Genomic DNA, 9,612 nt, shown 5'->3' with positions numbered 1-9,612 from the left:
TCCACTAGCCTGGAGTTCCGGTTTTCCCTTGAGTCACTTGCTCAAAACCATCCAATCCCCAGCTTAGTAATAAAATAAAAAATCTCTCAATGAGGACAGACCGTCTTTATTTCACACCATTCTCGTTTTCTCTTGTTTAGCACTAAAGATGCTTTATAAAAATTGATGTTCTTCACAGCTAGGATGGCTTATAGTATTGCGGGAATTCTCACAGCAGACCTGTAGCGTACTCTGAAAAACAACACCTACATTATGTCATTTTGGGAATTCATGGGTTCACGTGGGCTAGCTAGATGCAAATGGTAGGGAACAGTGTTAAAGCCTCTGATATAATTATACATTACTTTCCAAGGCTGGGAGTCGCACCACAAACTTTATTTCAGAGGAAAAATATTTGTTTTTAATATTAAAATGGCTAAGCTGCTCACTTACAGCGGTAAGCATAAATTTACTTTTCATAGAGTGTACTACTATTTCTATTTCAATGCTAGTTGATATCAATCAGTATGTTGCTTTGTAGTTGTCTTGAAAACAACGTTCCATTTCTTTGAGATATCTATTGAGAGCATATTAATTTGAAAAATTAATCTTCATAAACCCTTTTTCTCTTCTTTGTTTTACACCTAACAGGGACTTCAGGATGAATAAAAAGAAGCATCTATCAGATAACTTTTAACCTAGCCCTGAAGATCAAAACCCACTGACAAGTTATTTATAATGTTAGTTCATTAGGTCTTTTTCAGTTATCTTAACACAATTCTCTGTCTAAACTGATGCAGTCACTTCTGTTTATTTGTCACCAAAACGTATCTTATCAAAGCTAATGTTAAAGAAAACATAAAAGAGCTCACAAGGGCTTTTCCAATACATTTAAACTTAAATAAAAACATAGTCTTTCTGAGTATTGGGAAAGATAATTTAAAGACAAACTGCCCACTTTTCTACTTCCTCCCAGGATGTTGGACAAGAAAAAACACAATTTCCCATTGAGATTAGAACAGGAATCACTGGATGTCTTACTAGAAGTTTCAGCTTTTTGAAGACTTACACCTTACTTTCCATACCATAATGTTTGGATGTCTGAAGATGAGGATCTGGGCCTTTTGAAATTTGGCAGATATCATTAGCAACTGATCAGTTACTTCCCCCCCCCCAGTCATTTTAGTTTAGGAAGCCTAAAAAGCAAGTTCTCTAGCAAAATTCTATAGAAAAGTTGAGACCAGATGAGCTCCTGATGATAAGTAGTGGAGCAGGGAGACATATGCATTTGGCATTATGTAAATGAATTGACTGCATGTTGCTATTTACCACTGCAGGTAGTAGAATGGAAATTAAAGCAGTTCTGGTTGCAGATGAATTGATTAGGATCCTCAGAATTTAGAATTAAAAGTAACAAAGAGAAAGTTAATCCTGTTGGTATGCAATGCCAGGAAAGGTCTATGCTCTTTAATTGCATCAAAAAAACAAAAACAAACCCACACCTACTCTAAGACCATGATCAGTATATATCTGTTCTACCCAAAATTGTGTGAAGGCCTAAAGATTTCACATTACTGAAAGCCTGCCTGTAGCAGGAATCCAGACTGCATTGTTCATAATAAGATCATAGGAGGATGGACCTGTGCCATGGGTTTCTTGTATGCCATAGGCCTGGTCACTTAGGCCTCCTGCAGCTGTTTCCTATCAGGATGCTAGTCTTTCCCTGTGCTGGTGGTTACTATCTTGGCCTAAGAGAGTTAAAAGATCAACTAAAAGGCTCCAGGTTAGAAACTGAAGTTTACAACTTCATTCATGTGCCACAGTAGAATATTTTCACTGCAGGGTAAGGCCTTTCTGTGCAGTAGACAGAGGTTTCCTGTGTCTAGCCCAGTGTGGAATCAAACCCTAGAGGACCAAAGCAGAAACTCCAAACTCATCACATCCAAACAAAGTGCTACATGCATTCCTTTTACCTGGACCACCATTCACTAAGGAGTTGTGAGAAGGGATTTCCAGGGACAAAAGTTATGGAAAAATGATAGTTGCAAAAAAGGATTGGATAGATGGTGAAACTCAGTAGTGAGTCAGGAATTAGCAAATGATAAACATGAGGAATAAATGGTAAATGAGTAAATAAATGCATTTCAAATTGGAATCAGGGATGTTGGTTGTAGCTGTGTTGGTCTGAGTACATAGGAAGACAAGGTTTTTTGGATGAACTGGATGTCTTTTTATTAGACCAACTAAAATTGTTGGAAAAATTCTTCTTTGCAAGCTTCCAGGTACAAAAGGAAGAAAGGTGTTTGTACCCAAAAACCAGCAAAGAAGAATTTGTCCAACTATTTTAGTTGGTTTAATAGAAGATACCAGATTTATCTGAAAAACCTTGCCTTCCTCAAGTTGGCATCAGCATTAGATCAGTGTAATTACTGCTACTGAATGTGCTATATTAAAAAGTGTGTGCCACTGTGTGCGTGCATGATTGCTACTTTATTTTGATGTTAATGAGAACAGCCTATCTACATTCTGTTTGGAAACACCCTTCAGGTCCTTGAAGGATACTATTAAATCCCTCCGTAGTCTTCTCTTTGTCCAGATTAAATAAGCCCAGCTCCTTCAGCCTCTTCTCGGAAGTCGTGCCTTAGCCCACTAACCCTTCATTTGTCTACATCCTTTCTATAGTCACAGCTGAGAGCTAACTAGATGCAGTAGATTAGTTTCCTTCAGCCAACCCACTGTTTTGTTTTTTTAGACAAAAAAAAAAAAAGGGGAAACCCCCAAAACCCTACAGTGTTGACTCTTTCACAGCCACTGCTGAACTTAGTACCTGTGAGATGGTTAAAACTGAATTCAATGACTTCTGCCTGCTAGTCTGGGGAGAAGCAGCTGCTGTTACAGCACAAGATTTCCATTTTCTATTTTTGAAAAAAAAAACAAAACAAAAAACTCAAAAACCCAGCTTCCTAATTGAACATACACTCTGCAATTTTTGGAGGGTTGATTTTTGGGGAAAGGTACATATGTTCTCTAAGTAAATAAAGTAATTCTTTTAAGTTTTTTTTCCAAAACAAATAATCAGCAGTCATTAAACATCCCGTCCGCAATAGAAGTACTTATACCTGACCTATAAAATGCTGTTTTCCTTATCAAAACTCATGAGATTTCATTTGGTCCAATCCTCCAATTTGTCTGTGTCTTTCTGAACACTAGCCCTACACTACCATATCCATTATTCCCCCTAGCTTGCTGTTATCTGAAAACTTGCTGAAGCATCCCATCTTCAAGGTCACTGATAAAGATACTGAACAAAACTGACTCCAGGATGGATCCTTGGGGCACTTAGCTGGTTATCTATAAAAACTAGTTATGCTGAAGCTAATGTTTACAGTACGAGAACTGATTTATTCAGTGATGTTTTATGTTAAAGTTTAATCTCCGGCTGTCCAAATTCTAGTGTTTGGCGGGAGAGAAGCGTGATCACATCCTGTGTGGGCTGTATCAGCAAGGCCACAAACTGCACTGACACAATAGTGTGAGCTGTGAGAGCCCCTCCCAACCATTGCACTGTGTTTGTGGGCAGGCAGCCCCCTCCTACCACAATACCAGGCTTCCCACTACTATGACACAATTGGCTTTGGCTCAGAGTTGTTTGAGGTTAAACAGTTTATCATCCATTCAGTAGTTTAGCTCCACTCCAGCTGGAAGCTTGTTGGCAATTAGTAGGGCTGTGCAAAGCTTTGGTCCCTGATTCGATTCAGCAGAGATTTGGCCCAGTTCAGTGGCTGAATTTTCAAATCTGAATTGAATCAGAGGACCCTCTCTCCGGATTGAATTAGAACCCTCCAAATCAATTCAGAGAGATTTGGAGATTTAAAGCTGTGTCTACATCTGAACGTTTTTCTACATACCTCTAGGCAGCAGGGGCTTGTGAATGCTGTGATGCTGAGGCACGTGGAGTGTCCCACAGGAGCTCAGGGTGCTCCCTAGTGTGCTTGACAGCAGCCCTGAAAGTGGACCAGAAGCACTTCTGGTCCATTTCTGGATCTGCTGGGTAGTGTGCTTGCCACCCCCTGCCCCGTGTCCTCCTGGCTCGGTAACTGGTGCCTCCTGGGTCTTGGGGGGAGCACTCAGAGTCACCCCGTGGCCAGTCACTGAGCTGGAGAGGCACGGGGGGGCCCCCAGCATGCTCCCCGGCACACCTGGAAGTTGATCGGAAGTACTTCCAGTCCGCTCCCAGGTTTGCCGCTGAGCACATGGAGGGCCCCCCCAGTGCTCCTGTGGGACTCTCGGTGTGCCCCAGCATCACCGCCATCATGCTACCTCAAGGTATGTAGAAATAACTTTTAAAGCTGTGTCTGTGTCCAAATCACTGATTCTCCAAATCAGCATCAGATCTTCAGATTTGGATTCAGCCAAATTGAATCAGGGACAGGGATCCAAATCAATTAATTGAATCTCTGTCCCTGATTCAGGGCAAATCCAAATCAAATGAGGCCCACTTCGCACACCCCTAGTGATTAGATCCCAGCAAGGCATATTGAAAGAGTACTGGAGTAATGATGCAGCCTTCCTTAACTCCCATCCTAACCTCAAAGGGCACTGTGATAGATCCGTTACTGAGAACCACTGTTCAGATACCATCATGGAGCAGGGAAAAAATGGGGACAAATTTTGGTGGGCATCCATACATCAGAAGTATCCTTCAAACACTTCTTGGCTGACAAAGTCAAAAGCTTTCAAGAGATGGAAAAAAAGGCCATGTCCCGAGGCTTATGTTGTTCCTAGCATTTCTCCTGCATCTGTGAAGATCATGTCAGTTGTGCCTCTTGATGCCCTAAATCCACACTGAGCTTCTGGGAGGAACTCTTCAGCAAGTGGAAGCAGGCAGTTCATCAGGATTCTCACAAGGATCTTTCCTGCGGTGAATAGCAAGACAATCCCTCTGTAATTTTAACTATTACACTTGTCTCCTTTCTTGAAGATTGTTACAAACATGGCGTTTCTGAGATCATCTGGGATTTCTTCATTATTCCAGATCCTTAAGATGAGGGTATGAAACCATGCTGTGACCTCCTTTTCCCCCTGCTTGAAGATCTCTGCAGGGATTCCATAAGCTCCAGATGCCTTGTTAGTTTTCATCTGCTTTCCTCACCTCGTCAAGGGCTGGAGGGAGTCTGAGATCATCTCTGACTGGGTCTTGCAGGATGGAGGTGAGAACAATCTTGTCAACAATAGAGTTTCAACTGAGAAGGTCTTCAAAATTATCCTTCCAGCAGGCATTGATGGCTCTCCTTTCCTTGACCAGGTCTGCTCCATCCTTACATTTTAAGGGGGCTGGTGTCTGATCTCTCAGAGCATAGATGGCTTTGGTGGCACTGCATATCGTAGATGTCAGTGAGATGTTGAATCTCCTTAGCCTTATCTTCCCACCATTTGTTCTTCTTTTTGTGGGTCCTCCTCCTTTGGACCCCTGACAGTCAATCTTATTAAAGCATCTGCAGCATCACGTGAATTCAGCGCACTTCAAATGCACTTTAGTTAAGGTGCCCCTGATGCCACCTGAATAGACATGAAATGGAGGGTGCTAAAGTGCGCTAATAAACACAATCCAGAAGACTTGATTTATCAGGTCTGCTCTGAAGCGTGCTAATTAGCAGGAGTCAGAGCAGATGTCTAACATGTATACGTGTAGTGAGTAGATGAATAATAAATGAAGCTGGAGACTACTCCGACAACCAACCTTGGATTGATTGCAGCCAACAGGGTAGAGACTTATTCCAATGTCTACCTGGCTGCTCATAACAAAGGAGCCCATGGTTTTAATTATAATTTCCCTGAGGTGCTCATATATGGTGAAAGATAATGTGCATGCCAGCATCACATAGTATCTGGGCTTCTCTCTGTTCTTCAGTTGTTTGTTTGATACAGCCCAGTTATATACCTTGTGTCTATCAACCGACAACTATGTCCTTCCTCAGAATTTCTCAAAGGAAGGAATTTTTTATTCCTTTTCCACTGGCCTCAAGCATCATCATATCACCTTGCAGTATTTCTTCCCCCATTGACTGCTCATACCCTAGTATTTATCTTCCAGTTTTCAGTTCATTATAGTGCTTAGTACAGCTCTGATACCAGGGCTGTCCTCTCCTATCCTGCAGAACCTGAGGCTGCAGGGGGCCCCACAACCGTGGGGCCATACCCCACTTGCCCCCCACCACATGTGCCATGTTTAAAGGGCTTGATGCAGACAGGGAGCCCCTTCCTGGCCGAACAGGGGAGGAGTTCCCAGCCTTGGCCTTGGCCCCGGCCCTAGCCCCAGGGTGAGAACCCAGGAGTTCCCAAAACATGCAGCCCCTACCATCCTTGCCCTGACTATTTATTTCAGTGAATTTATACCACTATTAACTGCAATTTAGATTTTTTTGATGGATCAGGGGCCCAAAACTATTTCTTGCAGAGGGCTGCCAAAAATTATGTGATGACACTGTCTGATACAGGGAGTTCTTGTTCATGAAACCTTCTGCATCTCTGATTCAGTTAATCTATATGACGTATATGTAACCCACCTTCTTCACTTCACTTGACTCCAGATTAACATGGTTTACTATTCTCAGTGCTTAACAAGTTTATTTCAAACTTTCTTCAACATTCACCAAGTTCTCATTGTGGCCACTAGATGGCCCCAAGGCTCCTGCTAAACTACCTTCCTTGGTATCTCACTTGAATCTTGAGAAATGAACAGGCTGGAACTACAACATAATCCCCCCCTCACCCCCTTCATCCCACAAGTAACACCATCATGGACACATTTTTTCATTAGAGTATAGGAACAGATTTATGCATTGTTTTTATACTAGAAGGGGATATTGATGATGTGTACAGGTACTTTGAATGTTTATTTAAAAAGTCTGGTTAACACGATCTGTTTTCTTGAATAGACTATGGTCAAAAGTAAAGAAGCCTTGCTTTAACAATGATTTGAAACCCAGATTTCCAGCCAGTCTGAGTCCTATAATGTTCTGCTGGCATCTTCTCAGAGCCACATTAAAAGTGCTTCTCTCCCATTTTCTGGCTTTCCTACTGATGTGTGATGACTTCTGCATTTCAGTAATACCAATTAATCCCCAGACAGGGCATTTTTCTGTCCTCAGATAATCTCCTGAGCAAACAGGACCCCAGCTTCTCACCATACCCTGCATACTCTCTAGCCTAGGGGCATGTGTAGACAAAGCAACATTTGCCATTTATACCAATGCAACTGTGTTTGTGTTTGCATGACTTGGGATTTCCCACCGCTCCAAAAGTCCATTTACTGACTTGAACTAACACTATTTGGAGGTGTGTTATTTAGCAGTGCTCCCCAGTTACGACACCACATCTATGGATTTTTTTGTGTAAACAGTCAGAGACTCCACAGACTTCAAAGCAATCCCCTTCGCCATGAGGTGGCACTGTGTTCCAGCCTTTAGCCAGTAGGTGCCGCTGCATTTTTTGGGGGTTTTTTTTACCCTCTTTCACTCCTTACCCCATGGGCGACTGGTGCTACCTTAGTCGGGGGGTGGGGGCATGTGCTCCCCCCTGCAACCGGTCTTGGAGCGGGTGTTCCCATGCGGGTGTTCCTGCGGTCCTACGTGCCATCACTGCCTCACCCCTCCCTCCTATCTCACAGCACACAGTGGAGTGGCCACAGGTTAGGGTTGGGTCTGCTCAGCAAATTATTATTTTTATTTTTGTTTTAACAAAAAGAAATAGGGGAGGAAGCCAATATTCCCTTAATTCACTACCCCCTCTTAATTCTTCCAACCCCCCCCACCCTTCACCTGTGTCCCCTGCATCCCTTGTCATGTGCTGCCACTGCAGTGGACATAGCTCCTGATGACAGCTGCAGCATCACCATAATAGTAAGTTTTTTGCAATTGGTATGAAACTTTGGAGTGAGTGGTTACATGACTCCCTTGAATATTGCAAACCTTCTGAACTTCCTCCCATTCTATTTCCGAACCATGACCAAAAGTCCAGGGGCAGGACGCTGCCTGCCAGACCCAACACCCAGGATATGCAGGATTCCAGGTGATATTTAGGTAATATGTCCCACTGACGTGTTGTGTGTGTGTGTGTGTGTGTGTGTGTGTGTGTGTGTGTGTGTGTGTGTGTGCGCGCGCGCGCGCGCGCGCGCGCGCGCACAGGGGGGAGTCCATTTTTTGACTGTGCCCCAAAACCCCCTCCTCTTCCACTTCTTCCTCTTTCCCTCTCCCTGCAGAAAGCATTTGCAGGCAGAACTCGCTGGGGGTGGCAACCAGTAAAAGTAAAAAACAAAGAGACTGAAAGCAAGACCTATATTGTGCAGATTTGCAGTTTTGGGGTTTTTTTTTTAACAAAATATTTTGTATATATTTTATATTGTAAAGGTGCTGGGGAGGAAGATCCCCTTTTTTGAATAAAGTGTTTTATTTTTGCTCTCTATATGTGCCATGTTTTCTTTGGGGTGGGTGGTTTTTGGAGACTGAGCCTGCCTCAGCATGGGGATGCTGTGCATGTGGGGTTTTATGAAGTCATGGCATTACTGGAAAGAGTTGCAAAGAGTTACAGAGTGGACTGTTTTCAAAGGGAGGTTAAATGCTTGTTAAGTGCTAGGGTGCAGCCAGAATTTCTGATAAGAAAAAAGTCTAAACAACCAACCCACGCCCACCAGTAAGCAGGCAATCTGCAAAACTTCTCCATGCATGGACCTCCCAGAGCCTTTAGCCTTAAGCAAGTCTTTAAAGATTTTACCAAGTCTTTAAAGCATCATAACGCATTTCATATGCATGGTCCCCCAAATGTGTGTGTTGGGGCAGAGCCGGAGGGGTTGTGGTTAATGCCTGCTGCTGCAGCTCCAGAGCAGCTTCTTTTTTTTCTGACCCCCTGGCAGTTTTTTGTTTGCAGGCTGTACTGTTATGGGAGGTGCAATGCAAGTGTGATTTTTTTTTTCCAATCCATTCTTTGCAATGCAATATTTTCTTGACAAAATCCTGCATGCCGCACCTTTTTGAACTGGGTTTTCAGGCCACCCCTGCCCTCCCCCTGGCTGGCTGCAATCCGCTCCCCCCTTGGAGAGAACTCATTAGATTTTGGTCAGGATTGATTTGTCCTCAAAGGACACGGAGAAGGTGAGAGGGAAATGAGGAGCAGCACTCCCAAAGCAGCCCAGGGTAATTTGTTCAGCTACCTATAGGCCTCTGCAGAATATTCAAATAAAGTATCCTTGTGGGAGAAGTTCTTTTCGTCCAAATTCAAGACATTTCTCTGCATTGCGAGTCAGAATGCTGAATAATTCCTGCCAGGAGCTCTACACTAGGTATCGGCATCTCCTCCTCAGATGGGTCTCAGCTACTGCAGGGAGTCACCCTAGCAGGCAGCTGCTAATCATCCAAGGCCAGGATTTCAAAAAGCACTCTGCTCCCTATAGAGAGGTCAGAAGTGTTATGCAGCAGATGGCTATCCCCAGACATATTACTGAGGTACCTGAAGGGGAGGCCAACCAATCTGAAATACAGGCCTTGACCAGCTTTGTGTCTAGCCTGGGAAGCTACTGCACTCCTGCCCCTGGCTGGCTGCAAACTGCTACCCCTCTCCCAGGTCCACGCCCTAAAA

The 9,612-nt window shown here is 43.5% G+C and overlaps 1 protein-coding gene across 1 annotated transcript in view; it reads left to right on the top strand.

The window, feature by feature from the left end:
• The first annotated feature begins 4,292 nt into the window (after nucleotides 1-4,292).
• The window catches only part of LOC109305360 (complement factor H-related protein 3-like), a 48,389-nt gene continuing 43,069 nt past the window's right edge, over nucleotides 4,293-9,612 (top strand). Inside the window, 1 exon segment of the mRNA XM_019528362.1 lies at nucleotides 4,293-4,305. Coding sequence (XP_019383907.1) covers nucleotides 4,293-4,305 — 13 coding nt within the window.

The sequence above is a fragment of the Gavialis gangeticus genome, unplaced genomic scaffold, assembly GCF_001723915.1.
Source record: "Gavialis gangeticus isolate Ggan-Ray unplaced genomic scaffold, GavGan_comp1, whole genome shotgun sequence".
Taxonomy (NCBI): Eukaryota; Metazoa; Chordata; order Crocodylia; family Gavialidae; genus Gavialis; species Gavialis gangeticus.
This window is presented reverse-complemented; position numbering and strand designations above follow the sequence as displayed.